Source organism: Protomyctophum bolini, assembly GCF_963924005.1.
Source record: "Protomyctophum bolini genome assembly, chromosome: 12".
Taxonomy (NCBI): Eukaryota; Metazoa; Chordata; class Actinopteri; order Myctophiformes; family Myctophidae; genus Protomyctophum; species Protomyctophum bolini.
The window spans coordinates 15,949,400-15,970,330 of NC_137873.1; the positions used below are offsets into that span (position 1 = coordinate 15,949,400).

At 41.8% G+C, this 20,931-nt stretch overlaps 1 protein-coding gene across 1 annotated transcript; it reads right to left on the minus strand.

Annotated features, from left to right (window-relative positions):
• Window positions 1-442: 442 nt before the first annotated feature.
• On the minus strand, window positions 443-20,759 carry oc90 (otoconin 90; the record flags this gene model as incomplete). The annotated part of the gene is made up of 18 exons (XM_080778908.1): window positions 443-665; window positions 768-860; window positions 1,898-2,034; window positions 2,429-2,491; window positions 3,220-3,398; window positions 4,075-4,181; window positions 4,881-5,052; window positions 5,637-5,735; window positions 5,859-5,984; window positions 6,498-6,662; window positions 10,818-11,129; window positions 11,795-11,881; window positions 12,413-12,478; window positions 14,753-14,878; window positions 15,562-15,626; window positions 16,129-16,303; window positions 20,025-20,096; window positions 20,714-20,759. The coding sequence occupies 18 exons, from the start codon at window positions 20,757-20,759 to the stop codon at window positions 443-445; spliced, it is 2,313 nt and encodes a 770-aa protein (XP_080635034.1).
• Window positions 20,760-20,931: the final 172 nt, after the last annotated feature.

Genomic DNA, 20,931 nt, shown 5'->3' on the forward strand with positions numbered 1-20,931 from the left:
CAGCTCTTTGTGTCTATGCAAGAAAATGTAACACATTTATTTATTTACATATTGTGTGCATGCACATTGTACTTTGATACATTTTGCGAAAATAAAGCAATTGAAAGAGAGAAGTTATCAAGTATCATTAATGTCGTAATTTTATCTACTGGCCCCTGGCCCCTTGCCATTTTTGTAATGTGGCCCACAGGTAAATCTATTTGAGTATCCCTGCTCTATTAGCTCTGTTTAAAAAGGCTACTACTAAACTAACAACAACTTTGAAGTTCCTTTGACATTGTTGCACAAAGATAGGTAAATTGATGCAGATTATAGCTATTGGGTCAATTGGCTACAAATAAATCAGCTTATATATGGCCATGTGGAAGAGACTCATTATAAACCTTGTTGAAATGTAGTTTTTATTCAAGAAAATACAAACACAGCTGCATTCATTACATCATTATTTGTTTCCCTCTTCCTCTCCTTCCTCTCCTTCTTCCTCCTCTCCTTCTTCCTCCTCTCCTTCCTCTTCCTCTCCTTCCTCTTCCTCTCCTTCCTCTTCCTCCGCTTCTTCCTCTTTCACCTGTTCTACCATTGGTCGATGACTGTGTGTGTGTCCCTTTATGACTGTGCCGATTGGTCGATGACTGTGTGTGTGTTCCTTTATGTCTGGCCTGCCTGGCCTGTGTACAGACAGACAGACATCAGCAGATGGATGCTTGGCTATCGACGTGTGCTCTCTATCATCAATAACAACGGGCATCTAAATAGACCTCAAGACTCACCGGTTGTGGGTTTGGTTCCCTCCCTGGCTCAGGGGCCTGCTTGGCCCCTCAGAGGTCTCTCCTCTCTCTGGCTCCCGACTGCCCTCATCACTGCTTCATTCACATAAAAACACACATTTACAGTTTACTTTCATTCATTCTTTATAGTTTCATGTTTTAGTTTCCATTAAGTTGTATTTGCAGAATAAAAACAAACAAAAACAATAAAAGGTAAAATTATTAAAAGACAGACAATAAGTGCAGGTGAGAAAGGAAATTAGGCCTACTAAGTAGTATAATCAAAAGGTATGTTCCAACATACGTAGAAACACACATTTAGTATTTTCAGAGTCGCTGGGGTGATTTGTTTATTTTTGTAACACCAGTTCTTACTGTACAAGCAATCAAAGATTTGCCTATACTAGGATTTCCAGGAGCAAATATAACTTTGTGACCCAGGGGCATAGCGCCCTCTAGTGGCAGAGATGTTAGACTTCAGCGCACTATAGAAATCTTGGGCAAGTTGGGTGTCTGATCAGCACAACAGACAGCGATGTAGTAGAGGAAAAAGGTCTGAGAAGATCGTAACCGGATCAGGGCTAAAAGTAGTTTTTTAACGCTGCCGTTTCACTCTCGCAGACAATACATGGCTATTAGATTCCGAGTTATGGAGGTTTGAAAATCCTGCTGTGAACCGAGGTAAATGGAGAGGAGTTGTAACGTCCCATAGCTGGTGGTGATGGAGGCGTTGCATAGCAACCAGATCAATGATAAAAGCTGCTCTGGGGCTCAACCACTATATAGTATACGGTACGAACATGATAACGTCCCATAGCTGGAGGGTACGAATATATTCGTACTTCGCAGTAAAATAATTAAGCTCTGTGCGTCACTGGGGTTCCAGTGATTCTCAACTTGAATGACAATCATTTAAATTTCATTTGAATTTCAAATATTCCCCAGTTTGTTATGCATTAGTTCACGGATTTGTTACAATTCTGTATTTTAGTTTTGTTCTGGAACCCCACTCTATACAATACCTAGGCCTATACATTGATAATTTTACTCAATCTCAGTTATAGACCCATAAGTGTCCATTTGGACCCCGGACCAAATGTTGAGAAACAGCGTGCTAGCCTTCAAAATGTCACCTGTTAGAGTCCTGGTGTGACGTCATGTCTTCAGATCGGTTAGAATCCTGGTGTGATGTCATGTCTTCAGATCGGTTAGAATCCTGGTGTGATGTCATGTCTTTGCCTGTCTGTGTGCTCTGCTCGCTATGTGAGTCCTGCAAGGTTAACATAGTTAAATAAAACTAACAAAAACTAGAACTGACAAAGCATTTTTGAGTTAAAGTGGTAATAATGTAAACTCTATATGCCGATTATATTCATAAAATATAACTCGTACAACTGGGGTGTTTCATGAATTTCTCCCAATGTTTTTAGCTGTGCCAGTTTTAAGCTTGGTTGTAAAAAAGAAACAGCGACAATAGCTGATCTACAAGCTGATCTACAAGCTCACAACAACACAGCTTCTTTCTGACCTTGTTGAATATCGCCCGATTACCCCATATATATATATATATAAACTAAAATAAGTAAATAAAAATAAAATAATACTAAACTGACATTTTAAACAACGTCAATGCAATAGAAAAGAAAATGCTAAACTATAATAACCTTGGAATCCTGATGCGAGGCTCCTGCCTGAGGCCCAGTGGTCTCCTCCACCTCCTCACTAGACTGTAAAGTTATTAGAACAAAGGCATGAGCGTCAATCACGGGGGGACGCAAAGTCACATGTGACCCCCCCCAAAGGTTATTTAGGAGTAATGAGTTCTTGTTTTATCGCCGTTTAATGGAGTCCTCAATCTTGTCTTGCCACTGAAACACTGTAGCTGGTTCCCGCTAGGCCAGATACGGCTATTTCCATATCCTGAGATTTCAATCTACATCTGGGTCAATCAATGTTTACGTCCACGAATGGAGAATGGAGTCTGGAGTGGATTATCGCGGCTACTTTGTTTTCCGCCAAGCATTACAAGAGAGCCTCCCATACACCTTGTTTTATGGACATAGTATAACACACGGTGGCCCCCCGCATGTCCGCAAATACGGTAATAGCCAGGGCTTATGAATAAAAGTAATCCTGTAATCCATGTAATGAAACTTCAACTTTTTACAGCTATTGTTCGGCTTCCTTCAAACAATGCAGCAGTAATAAGTAAGTAAGTAAATACGACGGCAGCTTTATAAAACCGTAAAAAATACCCCCGTATCTGTGTGCATTGTGCATTGTGTGTGTGTCCCCTGCTACTTGGATTTGTGCATCTGCACCATGTTTAAAAAAAACTAAGCACTATAAAAATAACAATGAAGCTAAACAAAACTGGCTTTAAAAACCCATTAAAACTGATAAACATGACATGACGAAAACTACCAACAAAACAAACTTAATGGAAAACTTCTACCATGCTAGAGTGGGGTGTTTGGCGTGTTTTCGGGGGGCGACTGGCCCTCATGCAGGAGGGCTTGGGACCATTGCAGTGGTCCGAGGGCAGGCTGTGGTTGAAGGGAGCGGAGGCCATGCACTCTGCGGCCGTTCTGTCGCACACACACTGCAGTCTGTCACACACAGCCACGCCCCGACCTGCACAGTACAGTGGTGGGCACAGTGAAAAATCACGTTTATTTGAGTACCGTACTTGAAGGACCACTTCTCCCATTGTCTACCTACCTTCATTCATTCATTTGTCCTCACTAATGCTCATTATAATATTGTTTCTGTCTACTCACTCTGTCTCAGAGGAGGACTGTGAACAGAAACCCACCTATCAGGGAAATCATTGGTAGGCATGTTTTTATTCATGCAAGAACAATGGCTGCCTGATATTATCATGCTAACTTTCCAATAGCAGAAAGCCTAGTGGCTTTCCCTCCAAGGGAAATATTGTACTTTTGACGGCACTACATTTCTATGAAAGGGGGAAAAGCAACTTTCTGAATGAACCCGTTTCAAATTGGGAACATTTCAGAACCTCAGTCAGTCACAAGACATTTTATTGTGACACGTTGTACGTGACAACGTCGTGACATCTTCTCTTTTGGTTTCTAAAAAATATTTCTTAACTTGGGGAAAATGTATTAAACTTCACTGCTTCCCGGACTGCACAGGGCACCAGCCATGTGTTTTGTTGTTACTTAAGTACATACTTCCAAAGAACTTCTGATGGGGCTCTCAGAAGTATTTTCCTTTCTCAGAACTCGTGCACCCCCCCAGATGTTCAGAAAATGCCACACTTTCAGAACCCCTGCTTTACACTCACATCGTGGTTTGCCGTTCTGGCAGCTGATTTGAGCATTGAGCTTCCTGTCTTTCTTACATCTCAGAGAACGAATGTGATTCATACAGCACTGATGAAAGAAACAGCACCTGAGAGAGAGAGAGGTAGTGTTTAAAATATAGCATTCAAACACAAACACGCACAGACGTCACTGCCGGGGGGAAACCATGTACAGTATATCCTTTTTTTTAACCATTGGAAAATTGTGAAATCAAATCAATGAACAAAATCTGGCTATAGTTTCACTACTCTTGTGACGCAAAAAGGTCTGTATATCTTTTTTTGTATAGTAGGATATTATACTGTGTGTGTGTGTGTATATATTATATATAGGCCTACATATTTATTTCAAAAAGAGAAATAAACCTTCAAAGGAAGGGACTGCACACTCGGGGAACAAACGGACAACGTACTGCATCATCAACTTATTTATTAGAACGACGAAGGTCATGGCGAAACGCGTCGTGCTAAAAGCACCTGACGAAGCTCACGGCGAGACGCGTCGTTTTAATAAATAAGTTGATGATGCAGTAAGTTGTCCGGCTTTGTTCCCTGAGTGTGCAGTCCCTTCCTTAGAAGGTGTATTTCTCTTTTTGAAGTTTATGCCTGCTAACTAGACTTACAAAGTAACTTTGAAGTTTTCAAATTGCAATATGCCCCTCTGAGATGTAGTGGAGTAGGAGTTGGCCTATAATTAAGTAGCCTATTGGCCTAGTAAAGTAAAGCAAAAGTACTGTATCATTGTACTGAAACACAGCACTTGAGTTAATGTACTGTAGGGACTTCACCTGTCCAGTAGGTCCAGTGGCGTTCCGGCTCCCTCCTGACCGCAGTGACATCCGTACATCTCGTACTGATGAGGGCAGCGGCCTGTCGCACAGCGCAGCATTTCGCCCAGTGCTGCCATCTGCTGGCGCGGTCGGCCGTCTGCACCGTAGAGAGTGAACGAGCCACTGCATTCTGAGAACGGACCAGAGACACTCGCCATAGTAGTTCTTGATACAATGTGACATTACAGAATGAAATAATGAATCGAGAAATCACACTCGTGTGAAGTGAGAGGAACCCTATTTATATTGGTCACATTATGTCGTCATTTAGTGCCCTGAACCAGGAGGGCTAACTTATTATCACTGCCAAGGGTGCTCAGCCCAACCCCCCCCCCCCTCCACCAATCGCTCCTGACCTGAGTCCCCAGCCAAAGCGGTTTAACGTGAATGGACTCGGCAGCGATTGGTGTAGGGGGTTGGGGGGGAGGAACACCAGGGGGAGCACTCCTGCACCCACTAAGTCAGCAACCATCCCTATACAAACATTAAAGTTGTTGTCAGAACTGGCCAGCTCCATATATGGAGCTCATGGGTCAGAGAGAGACAATCATTAGCGATTTTCACCCTAGTTGGTTGGGGTGAATCAAAGCTGTGGACAGTAGTACTGTACTGTCCACATCTTTGATTCACCCCAACTAGGGTGAAAATATATCTGTACATGTCTGCTTGTATACATATTGAACCTCTGGACAGTAGGTTATTACTGTACCATACCTGTGCTGTCAGCTTGTAAGTGCAGGTCGGTCAGTCCCACAGACTCTAGCATAGACAACGCAAAGAATGGCATGGCTCGCTTCCTGGACACCCATGGACCTGCACGCAAACACACACACACACACACACACACACACACAGAAAGAAAGAATAATCGTTAAGCTAATTGATACTAGCAACCCTATTTGTGCCGTGTCAAAATGAAAAGGGCTTTGTCCAAACCGTCAGTGTCTGTCTCCTGTGAACTGTCCAACTTCTCGTCCTCCTTACACGGACGTCCTTCCTCCTCACCCGCCGTCCTCTCTCCGGTCTCCTTGCTCCGTGTCTCCTGGCTTCCTGTCTCTAGACCTGTCACAATTATTTGAGATAATCACAATTGTATTTGTATAAATTCTATTATGTATGTTATTTATCTTCCCTGTGCAACTTTTATTTACTCGCGCATGTAAAAAAGAAAAAAAGCCAAAAAATAAATGTCATATCGCAATTAACTGAGTCATAATTAAAGGAGAATTCCGGACGAACAGTTTTCTTACCTTTATCTGATGTTATTATATCCAAGAAGGAGTGGTAGAGCTGAAATAATTACATAACTCTATCCCAAGGCCAGCACAGCTGACGGCTCCAAGGGGTACTACAGCAGTCCATTTAGGTCAATTTAGGACCAAAAGAACACAGTGGATACTGGATAGTAATGCAAAATCATGAAATACAAATTTCTAAAATAAATAAAGAAATACAATCGAGCAATCAAAATAAGCGATCTGCTGTTGAACCCATTGCGCACGTTCGGAGCTGCGAAACAGTTGGTCCAGAATTCTCCTTTAATGGAGCAACATGTCATAACAGTGACAGTCCTACCTGTCTCCTTGCTCCCTGCCGCCTCCCTCCTCTCCTCAGGGTGGATGTAGATCTGGTCAGATCTCGGTCTGAAGAGTGTTTGCAGGGTTGTGGGTGGTCTGAAGGGGGGACGTGTGGGCAGGGGCATTTGCATGGTTGTGGTCGTAGATGGCACGGCATCTGGTCCTGGAAACAACCATTTTGTTGATGATAGACCTGAGGCCGATTCTAAAAAAACTTCTAAATCCTAACAGTTTTCTGAATCATGTATTTTATCGTCGCTGTCGGGTGGAAATCTCATATGTCCCAAACTGTTACTTTCCAGGACGTAGCGAGCTCCAATTGCGTCGCTTCGTGCCGAGTTTCAAGCTTGTAGATAGCTGCTACTTTGCTTTCGTGTGACGCTGTAGTATGATCAAGGTGGGCATTAATTTACGCAAAAAAGCATGAAAAGTTAAATGTGGGGATAAGAGGTTTCTGAACGACAGCAATGATAGCCTATATGTAGGTAGTTTACATGTCGTAAAATCTAAAATGAGACAGATGCTTGCCAGAATTGAATGAGTTAAATTACACACACCAGTGGTCTGCAAAGATACCAGTTTCTGTACATGTAAACATACTATGGCTGGGACAATAATTGCTGGGGTGCATGTGGTTAACAAAAGTGGCACATTTCCTAAGTGTTTTAACCATATTCTAATCATTGTCATAATCTTTAATCACAATTATTTTGGCCGCAGTAATCGTGACGTGACATTGCCATAGCGTCTCATAGCATGTGTAAACATACCAGACTTTGAGGAAGCGGTGGCGAGTCGGGACGAGTGTCCAATTGTGCGCGGCCATGGAGGTCCCATTGTTGCCATGGTAACGATGGCTTGTGATGGAGAAAGGAGGGTGGGTCAGTCAGAGGGAAGTTAATGAAGAGGTCAGACCAGGTTGAGTTTTGGTTGGACTGACCTGAAATACCAATGATTGGTGATGAAACACTAAAAGCAATGATTCTCAACCGTGTTTAACCACGTAAACCCGATGTTGAGCAGAGTACCTCTAGTGACCTGTCTGTTTTCGCTCTACATACAATATCTTCCCTGATAATAGCCGGTCATTCTTCTCATTTCCCACCTGTTGGATCCATGATGGGAATGCTGGTCGTCAACGGCAAAGCATCGTCAGCCTCTTGAAAGTCTTGGGCGGTTGACGTGGTGAGTGTAGTTGTTGACGATGTGGTGTTTGTGATTTGTGGTTGAAGATCTGTGACTAAACTCAAAGGAACAAAATTATGTCTTTACTGTCACTGTTTTTGACATTGTTTTAAAGCACATTTGTGCTGTACTTAAGTACAATGTGAGGTACTTAAATTATTATTAGTTCATATTTAAAGCCATTGATGGAAAGCTACCATCATACATCACGTTGCTATTAAAATGGAAAATAAATACTCGCCAGACCCGTTCAAGTGAATGGCTTAAACTAGAGGTCCCATCCATACAATCCAGTCAGCTTTTTGCTTCGATGCCCCAACCACATGGAACAATTTACAGCAAACATTGAAAATGAATACCCCAATATCCTATGGTCAATTTAACAACCTGCTTTTGAACCTCCCTACCTCAATATGTAACTGTTTTTAATTTATGTTTTGTCTCATTGTCTATATAATATGTCTTTGCCTTACATGAAGATTTGTTTTGTGTTTTATACCTGCATGTCTTTAATTGTTTTATATAATGTATGTAATCTCGTCAGCATTGAAAATGAGGGAGAACCTCAATTGCTCTTTCGAGAATAAATAAAGGTTTCAATCAATTATATCTGATTGATTGTTACTAGTTACTTGCAGAATTAGATTATTAATATAGACTGGAAATAATGAATACATTTCAATAATTTAATGTTATTGTCCACCTGTGTGCCGTCCTGTTGAACCTGTGATGGAACTGCTGGTCGTCCACGGCAACGCTTCATAAGCCCCTTCAGAGTATGGGATGGTTGTCATGGTGACTGTAGTTGACATTGACAACGGCGATTCTTCATCGGTCTCGTCAGAGTCTGTCATGGTTGCCGTGGTTACTGTAGTTGTTGGTGTCGTTGTTGTGGTTGTGAGATCTTGGACTAAATGCAGAGGATCACAACATGTATTTAATGCCACTGTGTACTAGAGTACACTTTTGAGGTACTGTATGAGTGTTTCCATTTGCAATACTTCTACTGCAAATATTGTACACTTTTTTTACTCCACTGCATTTATTTGACAGCTTTAGTTACTTTGCAGCTTTAGACTATTAATACAACAGGATGAACAAGTAAAATCGGAAGTGATGAAACAAAAACAATAGAATTGAAGCTGATTGTGATCTAGTTTGTGTTCTATGATTTTCCATTATAGCGAAAACAGCCAATCTACAAGCTGAGCTTACCGTGCCCGGTGGCTACCGAGTTCCTCTCATCTTCATCATCGCTATCATTGTCCTCCTCAGAGGAAGTGGAGATGGTGGTGGCAATGTCATCATCATCATCATTGACATCCTTTTCTTCAGAGGACCGCTGTGTATCTGTGGAGAAGGTTGTCGCGGTATCAAGGTTATTATGGTTTTAGTTCTGTTTGTATACATTTTAGTTTTAGTTTCGTAATGTAATATGAATAGGGGCAAAATGCAGCAAGGTGCGGAAAATTGCAAAACTAGCCAATCTATGTATTTTTGCTATCTGAAGATTTTTGACAAAGACTAACTGACTAAGGTCATCCCTTAGGTTTAGTTAGTTTTGTAAGTATGCACATACCAGTTTCAGTTCAACCTTGTTTTTATTACTTAATTGAGCGAGCAGAGTGTACTGTTTTAGGCTGAATATGTCGGTGAGTCCCTCGGCCAATCAGCGATTGTGAATTTTTGGTGACATCCCTGGCCAATCAGGGATTGTGTATTGTCTTTGGTGGCGTTGCTCGGCCAATCAGAGCAGAAGTTGGAAGCTTGCTGCGTATGCCGCTGGCCCCTCGACTGATTGGATTGGGTCCGTATGTTGGTGGCGTCGCTCGGCCAATCAGGGATTGGCTGATGACGTGGATGTGGATGATGTAACCAATTTGAGTTTCAAAGTTATACTGTCTATAGGGAACTTAAAATATAACTTAAAAAGTCCATGGGTGCTGATAGTGTCCGTTTCTATTTACCCATTTGCCAAAGAAGCTTGCATTGGGAAAGAGAACATATAGGTAAGACATCCTTGCACGTTGGGTCAAACTAGCTGCCACCAGTTAATTGATAGTTTGAAATAGAAGTTATTATGTTAAAACATGTAGGCCTATTATCTTTTTACGTTGCTATTACTTTAGCCTTAATTTTGATTTTGACGGTTTCATGGCCAACTTATGTGAAAAGTGCAAGTTGGCAGCTCGACAAAGTGCATTTCTAGTTTCCATTTCAGTTAACCAAAAGGTTTCTTCAAATTCAAGTTTTTGTTATTCCGTTAGTTTTAATTAACTAATCACCTCCAGTATCCTCTTCAGAAGATAGTTCTGTCTGTGTGGAGGTTGTATCTTCATCAGAAGATAGTTCTGTCTGTGTGGAGAGGGTGGAGGTCGTATCTTCATCAGAAGTTGGTTCTTGTGTGGACATGGATGTAGAATCCTCATCAGAAGATTGTTCTGTCTGTGTGGAGAGGGTGGAGGTATTATCTTCATCAGAAGATAGTTCTGTCTGTGTGGAGAGGGTGGAGGTATCTTCATCAGAAGGTAGATCTTGTGAGGAGATGGTGGCAGTGGTTTTGATACTGCTGTCACTGGGTCTTGCAGATGTAGATGAGGTCGTTGTTACAATGGTGACAGTGTCTCGACCTTAAACAGAAAGCAGACACATTTAGTTTAAAGCAGTGATTCTCAAACATTTCACTTTAAGGACCCCCAGTTTACTAGTCATTATAGTGACTCTAAAGCCCAAACCACACCAAAGAGGACAAAACTTTTTTTTTTAAAGGTAAACCACACCAATGCAACACATTGAGTTGCAATGAGTTGCATTGGTGTGGTTTACCTTAAAAACTGCTTCGTCCCAACGCGACCCTTTGGTGTGGTTTGGGCTTAAGAGTGTACAAATGGAACCAAATGGACCCTTATGGATCCATTTTGGTTTCATTTGTACACTCAGCGTTACCATTCATTACGCTGGCTGGAACATCCCTAAGGACCCATTTGTTTTAGAACCACTGAGTTAAACTACTAATATACGACAGTCGACAGCGTATACATTTTGTTTGTTTATCGGTTCAAATTTGTCAGCTTGATTGACACGTACTGGCCTTTACCAAAGGAACACTGTCCATTTAAACCAAACAACGTACCAGCAGGTGGTGCTGTTCTCTCAGTAAGAACCTTGTCTTCATCCTCCCCTCCTTCATTGGATGTGTCTTGCAGAACGACCAGAGCTATTTCACTGGGAGTTGTAGTTCTTCTTCCAGGAGGAGATGTAGGCCCCAGGGTGTGTAGTCTCATTGATGTTTCAATGCTAGACATCTCCTGAAGCGTTTCTTCAAAGCCCAGCACTGGGTTGTGGGTAGTCTGTGTGGGAGGAGAGTGTGTTCTCCTCTCTTCCTCCTCCTCCAACTCCAACTCCTCCCCCACTTCTGTGATATTTTCTCCTTCCTCCGCCTCCACTGAAGACATGACACAACACACACAGAGCACACAGAACATCACAGGACACATTATCCAAATCCCAGTACTCAAACGTCTTCCTCTTTGCCTCGTGTCTCGGAAATTGTTTGTGTCCCAAATGTCAATATATGCTTTTGGAGGAGCTGAGGGCGAGGAGAGAGGAGCCAGGATACAACAGGTGAATCCTGCATGTCTCCCTTGTGGAAGTTTACATGTTTTATGTTTTGTTTTTCTCTCTCTCTCTGTCTCTCTCTGTCTCTCTCTCTCTCTCTCTCTCTCTCTCTCTCTCTCTCTCTCTCTCTCTCTCTCTCTGTCTGTCATGTTAAATTTCCTCCTCCACATTACAAACCCTGAACCTGTGTGACATGATCTGAATGCCCCCTTACGGGACTGTAACTCTGACATTTAGGCCTACATGTCAGAGTTTGAGAATCACGTGCTACACCAAATGGAACAGAGCCTTAATTAGTATCATTGGTAACACCTTGGAAGCAAGGAAGAGGCCCCATTTAATTATTTCCAATATGGCTGCTGTGCATAGAGCCTCCTTCCACACCTACTTTCTTGGAGGTGGGGCTAAGGTATTGAAAATGATGCGAGTGAAGGACGCAAGGATGGAGGAGTTTTGGGGTCTGGAATGTGTCTTATTATTTGGAGAGCGTACCTTCAGGGCCTGGCTGAAAGGGCGGGGGGGTGGTACTGAGGTCACTGGTGTCAGCCATGGTCATGTTCGTAAATGGATCCATATCTGCTGTGAATCAAGGAGACGGTTGAGTTTCAAGTTCATAAAATGGATCCATATTCTGCTTCTAAGGAGTTGCATAGCAGGTTGAAGTTATGTATTTTATGAATAAATTAATAATATTTAAATCCCCCAATTGAGTGGGAGACTGAAATTACACTGAAACCAAAGCATTAATACTACTTTCAACCTAGCGTACCAATGTGGGGCTTACGGTTAAATTATTGTAGGCCTATTTATTTTATTTATGTACAAAATGTCAAACAAAAAAAGTCCAGAACTCAAATATATACATCCCCATCACTGCATGTTCACTGGTAGGAGGATTTCCGAACTGCCCAAAGCCCACCAATGAGACACAGAGGGAGTACACCCTGTCATCCATCCATATTTAGATTGCCAGATTCCCAGAGATAGAAAATTGTACCAATTGGTGTAATGTCCTAATGCATATCAAACTGGGGGTCCTTGAAATTAAAACAAGTTTGAGAATCAATGTAGATATAGAGCATTAGTGAAGCCTTTTAGCAAGATGCTTACCTCCTGAACGAGATGAGGAGTTGGATAGAACCTGACTGGAAACATCTGACCACCTGATCTGGTCTACTGGAGACACAACAAATGTACATGTAGTTGTGGACAGTTACTAAGACATTTACTTTAGTATATAGGCTACTGTAGGGTAGGGTAAGTGATAGTCTTTGGTTAAAACAAGTGTAAAACTTTAATTTTCAGGAGTCTCTCAAAGTCTCTCCAGCTCTTCAATAAACAATGCATTTTCAGGTCTGGATACCAATGATATTCAATCAGGACGGAGAACTCAGTCAGGATACACCTACGCTGGGTAAGACCTACGCTACTGTTACGCTATTGTTACGCTACTGTAATTTGTTTTGGGCGGAACCGCGGAAGTACCGCTCAAGGAAATGACGTTGACGCTTTACAAATCTGTTTACATTCTCCTTGAATGAAACAAGTGTTGTGATTGGTCGAAAATATATCATATCCGGGGGAATACATCTGACGGATGTTCCGGCCCCACACTTCCGCCGATAGCGTCTCTGCCTTAGGTTGTGTTGTGACCAGGCTTTTCTCTTCGCAGATGAGTTAGGCTTGACTCACACCTTCACAACAGATTGATGTATAGCTGATGCATGAGACTTGTTTACTGATGCAAGCACAACATTTTTGTTGTATGAGGGGGAGGGGGGCAGCCGAAGCACAGCCGAAAGCCGTACAACTAAAATGTTGTGTCAAACCATGTGACTCCCATTGGAAATGCATTGCGAGCTTGCGTCAGTAAACAAGTCTCATGCATCAGCTATACATCAATCTGTTGGCCTTGGGACCAATCCACCAGTGTAATTGGAAGTGCTGACACAAAGACATGAGCAGACACAATTTGAACAGGGACTCTACACAAACTAAGCTGTTAAATGGGTACTCTCTTGATTGGCTGATATTTGGTCACCTACCTGAAAATGTACCTAATGTTTATTAAAGAGCTGGAGAGACAGAGAAACTCCTATTACTGAACACTACAGTTTATAACAATGACAACTACAAGAATACAGTGCTTTAACCTTTTAACAAAACCGTTTTGTTTTAGCATACATTTTGTTGAGTATCATGTAGCCTACTACTTGAATATTTTGTCATGACATGATTCACTCCATTATATTTCAAAAATAAGTATTGTACTTTTCACTCCAGGTGAAAGGTTAGGTATAGCTCCCAACCTACAGTAGCCTACATACAGACTGTCTGGGAGTCTTTTAACTAGCTATGAACTCTGATTTGTGCCATGAAATGCCTTGATGTCACATACATCTGTGTAAAATGATCCACAAGGAAGTGCTAGCAGATCGAGTTCCTCTTACTGCACTGCCTATTCTCGCCTCAGATGTTTTAAAATAATTTATGGAACTTACTTTAGTTCATTAGTAAAAATGATATTTTGCAACATGCACTGTGACATGTCTTTTGTATTATTACTTTTCCTTCAACAGACTAGCACCACCCTCTAGTGTCTAACATGCAAACAGCACCCAAGCGTGGCAGGCTGGCAGCACACTCATTCCAATGAAACTTGGAGTAGCTAGCTTTATAAATCATTGCCCTGCTTGGACAGGTTCATGCTTGATATTATCGGTTCAAATGGGTTAGTACCTGCTAATGTAACCATGCATTACATTGTGAGTTTTTATATAAAAGAAAGACACTAAATACATTTAGATTTTCTCATTATGATCACAGATATGCTCTAAAAGAGAGACAGCACACGTTTTTCATGGAAGAAGAGTGATCTGAGCACTCAAAACCATGGGTCGAAATCTGTATTATTCCTGCCTGCCTGCCTGTCTATATGTGCTGCATGGTTATCTCAGCAGGCTCAGTGGAGGGTATATGTCTATATGTGCTGCATGGTTATCTCAGCGGGCTCAGTGGAGGAGGGTATAACATCTAGATTTGGCCCTGATAGATGAAAGGAATAAGGCTCCTGTCAGAGGGGTGTCCTTATAAAACAATTGGGATTAAGCAGTCCAAAGGTCACTGCTTTAATTGGCTGGGAACCAATTAGTTTGTTAGCTGGATTTGACACCAGTGACACAAGTGACAGAAATGGACTGGAGGTCATCTGATTGTCCTACTATACCTTCCACCTATTACACCCTGTGTCATCTGCTAGGAGGCCAGCCGAGAGAGAGAGAGTTGTATAATTAAAAATACACTCTTTGCATTTATTCCCTTATTTGGCTTAATTTCTCGACTAAAGTAGCGTTACCTAGTTTCTAACTTTTTTATAGTTATACGTTACCTATGTGGTGTTGTGCGTGGCAGTAGGATGGATGGAGCCAGGTTCGTATAGTTATATGTTACCTGTGTGGCGTTGGCAGTAGGATGGAGCCAGGTTCTTCAAGTTGGAGTCATAGGAGCTCTCAACCAAACACTCCATGGCTGCCTGGTCACACTCACAATACACCTGCTCACACCAGTCTCCTGTATCTGGACACCAACCAACAAGAAGAGATATGTGACGCAGGCCTGGACTGGCCACTTGACGTACAGGGCACCCGGAGGGATGTTTTTCAGTATAAAAGTGTGGTACTAGGGCTTGATTGTTTGTGTGTGCCTCGGCAGAGCGGGGCAGTAGATTATCTCCTGTCTGCTTGCCAGTTGTGGGCCCGTCTGGGCCAAATGTCAAGGTCGAATTGTTGACCCAATCCAGCCCTGATGTGACACATGAATTTCTTAACCACATTCAACTTGGCAGGCTTTGTATTTTTGGACATGTCATCATCGTAGGTGACAATTGTTAATTATTATAATTTTTGTGTCCCCTTCAAACTGCATGTGTTGTTTGTATTGTGTTGCATCATCTCTGTCGGGTGGTCACCCCGTATGTCCAAAACCTTTGATGTGTTTGTGTGATGCTGTATGGTCATGGGCATTCGAATCATTTGCGAAAGAACACAAAATGTCTATGGAGATAAGATGTTGTGGTGTTGAGGCAGCTGTTGCATATTGCTGTTTTGTGATGTGTTGAAGTGCATGTCTATTGAAGTGTTCTGTTGCAGGACGTGTCGCGTCGTGCTGTGTTGTGTTGTGCTTATAGCTGCGCTTTGTGGTGTTACAGTACAGTACATGGTCACATTGGTCGGTGTGCCGTCACAGTGTGAGTTGTTTACCACAGGTGGCGCTGTTGTTTGCTGGAGAACAGGTGAGGTTCTGTGAGACGGGAACCGCTTCCTGTCTGCAGGAGGAAGTAGCAGAGATGTTCTGGTAGCACCGTCTGTGTGTGTGACAGCACCTGGAATAGAACACACACACACACACACACACACAGACACACAAACGCACATTACATAATCTTCCTTCCATGTAGTACAGTCAAATTGAAATAGTGGAGTGAATGTCTGAAGAATCCTACAGATTCTCAAAAAAAGACTAGCCCATTTAGGGTGGAAAAAATCGTGGCACTCCATCTTTAAGGAAATGTATGCAACTATGCATGTACTCTATGTGTACTATGTAAACTCAGAGCACAATATTTCCGCCATGGAGAATTTTGGTTCCAACCTAAACTACTGCGCTGAAACTGACACAGAGGCAGTTATAGCGGACCCCCAGATAATAATAATGCAGCTGGTAATTTATTGATTCAATCAATTCTTGTTCTTTTTATCCCTCAAAGTGTGAGAACTACTGATTTAGAAGGACATTTGTCAAATGCTGTCCAGAAGTCCAACCTTTACCTGTCCAGTGAGTCCAGGGGTTCCCCTGCCTCCAGGAACCTGCAGCAGCATCCATAATCGTCCATGTCTCGCGGACACAGGCCCGCGCCGCAGCGCAGCTTCAGTGCGAAGCGCAGCAGCGCGGGGAAATTATCGTACACGGCGTGAAGCCACGTGAAGCGCGGGCCCAGACAATCTGCGAGGGTGACAGCAAGTACATCTGAATACATACATTTACCACTACATATACAGTAGTACATGGACATCGAACTGAACAGTCTAGTGGAAGCGGCACTACAGTAGGCATTATGTAACATTTTTTTATTAATAGAATTTTGTCCAATCTTTATGGTAATACAATATCATTTGTAGTATACGATAGGGGTGGTTGTGTTTTGTATCCCATCTCTTCTATTGAGACATTTAGATCATGTCAAAGGTCATGTCATGTCTCATCTGACACGGTCCATCTGACATGAATTTTGACCTTAAGGTCAAGATTAAATTTATCCCCCTGAGCAGCAGGCTCTAGTAGCTCAACGTTGAGCTTTCCAGCAGGTGGTGAGATTTAATCATAGATAACCTACTGTAGGACTTCGTACTTGTAAGTACTTGGATACACGCCGTTACTTAACAAGTAGCCTATTGAGTGAACACAGAGATTTAATCAAGGTTTAATCAATCATACCCCAGGCAGGGTCTTTATCACCCTAATACTTAATAAATCAATTAATACATTGACCCAAAAGTAACAAACAAAGCAATTTGATTGATTTTATAAAATGATGTAACAGAGTGGTCCTCTGTTACTTATTCTGCACAGCATATTGGCACTTTATTAACTTGCACAGTTGTATTTTGCAACTTGTCATGATTTTATTGTTGAATACCGTTTCCTGTTTAGCTGAGATGGCCACTCAGCCAACGAGTTCCACCTGGGGAAATGCTTGGTGATTAACAAACATGAGGGGCAAGTGCAATGTGGGTTATAGATTCAATATGTTTGGGAAGTGCAATAATGTGGAGTTCTATTGTTGAGGTTTGATTGAATGCCTAACAATTGCCTGTGATGTGTTTCAGTAAGGATTGGGCTGGACCATATCAGGATAGGGGGGGGGGTTAAGAAGATGTGCTGTTGTGATTGATTATTTATGTTGTAGTGTGAAGGACTTATTATATAACTTGTATAGTTCATGTAGTTCACAGAAACTTGTAACATTTGTATGGTTTAAGGTTATTTATTTATATGTATTTATTGTATGCTTATGTATATTTATGGTATGTTATGTTCTCATTTGAAGACACCCCTGTAGGGATAGTCATTATCTCCAGCTGGGTATAAAAAGCTGCCATTTTGCCAGTGAACTGAAGTCTGCTGGGAGTAGCTTCCTGCATTTATGCCAGTTGGTAGTACGTGCGCCTTTGGTGAAGAAACATACCATTGGTTAATATTTACCAATGCCTCTGTACTGTTTCTCCAGCCACTAACACCGTCATTCATACAATGATTTATTTGCCTATGGTAATTGCAGTAGACCGTTTAATTAATTGTGCCAATGCAATGTGGTCGTCTCGGAAAACAATGCATGTTGATAAAATAGAATTCTGTTAAAGTAATTGTCAGTTTCTCGTTTCTCTCATTTTCAAATAGCATTCTTGAGAGCAATGTCTAGGTGCGAAATGACATTGTGCGTTTTTGCTTATATGGCTGCCATGTTGGATATGGCACAAAATCAAACAGTGCACTGTTATCAGCCAGGTGCTCTGAGCCTTTGATTAGACGGCAGTCTGTTATTGAGTTCAGTGGTCATTATAGAAAAAGTGCTGTGTAATAATCATAGATACTATATGATTTACTATATTTACCACAGTACTTGAGTAAACGTACTTAGTTTCTTGGAGGTGGTGAGTGGTAACAGTGATTTAATCATAGATAACGTCTGCTAACGTCCGCTCCAGTAAAGCGTGTTCAGAGGAGCACGCTGTGTAGAACATAATTTAGATATGCTGTCCGGCAGAAACCTATATCCTATATCATATCTCCATAATATTCAAACTTCTTCGTAAATTAACTTCACATATACAGCGTCACAAAAGCATCAAAAGTAGCAGATCCACAAGCTTGAAATGTGGCGTGAAGCGGCATGATTTTTTGTTACTTTTGAATTTGAAAGGAACAGTTTTGCATACCCAACAGTATCTCCATTATGTCTGTTTTATTTGTTTAGCCTGCATTTAGTTTTTTTGGTAAATGAATGCCCTACTTAAATTGTGTTAATCAAAAGTAGCGAACATTGCTCACATTGCGTTGCGAAGTCAATCAATCAATCAATGAAAAACACATTGTGAGCTTGTTGATAAGCTTTTGGGGTGGTCTATGAAAGTGCATGTGTGTCTTATAAATATTGAACCAATAAAACATTGAGAGCTTGTGATAAAATAACAACTACAATGGTTTCATTGGAACATAACTACTACGAAAGTAATACTTTTGGACATACAAGATTTCCACCTGACGACGGTGTGAAGTTGTGAACCCAATAGAGATACATGCTGTGTGGGAAATAACTTGGAGTACAGCTCAGCGTATGGGAGATAGACGCTTTCACCATATGGGAGATGAACGCTTTCACCGTATGGGAGCTAAATGGTTTCACCGTATGGGAGCTAAATGGTTTCACCGTATGGGAGCTAAATGGTTTCACAGCAGCATGTCTCAAACACGTGGGTCATAATGAGAAAATGTGGCTTTACTAGAGGAAGCAGTCGACCTTGAATGTCAACAACAGCCAATGTCAGAAAGACTCAGTCAATGGCGTTACCCATGATAGCAGCTTTCGTTGAGTATAGCAAGATCAGATGTTACTATTAGATTATGAAAATTTTAAATTATTGAAATTTTATTATAGGCAACATAAGTACAATAAGTACAATGGTATTTGTGTGTTCAGTAGACTACTGAACACACAACCCTATATGTCGATAGAGCTTTTCCTTTTGCTGCCCTAACATTGTAGAATGCACTCCACAATACTATCGGAGAAGACCCCGGCCCTCCAATCCTTCAGCATCGCTCTCAAAAACCACCTCTTTAACATGCACACACCCGTTTTTTACTGTTCCACTGTTTAGGCATAATTTATCAGACACTCTTAATCCAGAGGGACTTTACAGTAAGCAAGAACAACACACATTGGTAATACATCAAATACATGAAATAGTCATCAGGGATCATAAGCAAGCTAGATCGGAAGATATGCGGTAGCGCTTACTGAGTGTCAAAAAACTACTTTCTGGCCTTGACAGCCCATACATCCAAACAGAGAAGTCCTATCTGATGGGGCGGCGGTGGCTCAGGGGTAGAGTGCCTGGATGGGAACCGCAAGGTTGCCAGTTCGAACCCGGGCTCCCCCAGAGTTACTGTCGAAGTGTCCTTGAGCAAGACACTGAACCCCTAATTGCTCTCGATGTGCTAGTTGGTGCCTTGCATGGTTTCCGCTGCCATCGGTGTGTGAATGGGTGAATGTAATGCACAATCTATGTAAAGCGCTTTGGATAAAGGCGCTATATAAATGCACCATTGCGTTACAGTATATGCATGCGCACACCCTCTATTGATTTTACTGCATAGTCTTAGCCTTTTTAGGTTTCCTAATAAAGTAGATCCTGCCCCCATGTAAAGCATCTTTGGGTACTTAGAAAAGTGCTGTATACATTTCAGATTCACTATATATTCTTGTACTATTATTATAATTTTATCAATATTTGTGTATACTTGTGTACGCGTACTCCTGGTTGTTGGTCTGATGACATATGGTTTGTTGAGTAACAGCCCATAGAGGAAGTGAGTGTGTGACATCATCAGTGACAGAGATGATGTCATACGTGCATGTTCTGTAATGACACGCTCTTCTCACCTGTAATGACATCATGCGTGTTCAGGTCGCTGCTGTGTACGTCCGGGCAGGCGATGGACATTCCAGCGGCCGCTGCAGAAGACGAGAGATGAAACGGTGAGCAAAGCATGAGTCACATGTTGCCGCCATAGTTGAACTGACAAAACAAACACAGACACAAACACGTCGGGCAGGAACCGCTTATCTCAATATTGTACATGTTGTGTTGTGTTGTGCCTTGAATTACTACCCTACTTAGTACTTGGTCATACAAAGCATCACACAAACGTATCCAAAAGTAGAAGATCTGATACCTTCTGCTATTTTTGAATTTGAATCGTGGAAAGTTTCCTACTCGACAGAGACAATACCTAATGAGTCGTAGAATGCTCTGAATACTTACTGTTTAAAAGAGCAAATAGCATGAAGGTCAGCATCGGGAACATGGCTGAAAGCTGCATGGAGAAGCTGTGAAACAGGCTTGAATGTAAGGTTCAAATGAACAGTTTTGTGTTAAAATTCCCCACTACACATCATGCATTAAGCTCTCTGGACCCGATGGCTGATTTGGATTTGTGTTGGTTTTCTGTAGTCTAAGGGCTTTATGGATTTATCCAATAAAGCTTTATCCAATAAAGGGGGGGGGGGGTGACTTAGTATTCACTTAGTAGGCTATTTACTGACTTAGTATTCACTTAGCATTCACTGACTAGCAAGACACTGCACCTTTTTGATGAGCAGGTTGGTGCCTTGCATGGTTTCCTGTGTATGAAGGATGAATGTGTGTGTAATTTGGTGTGTTACATTGTAAAGCACGTTGAAGGCAGTACATGAATGCACCATTTATCTTTCTTTCCATTTATCTGCTATTCTCTGATGATTGGCCATTATTAAAATCCACCATGACATTGAAGCCTCACCCTGCAGG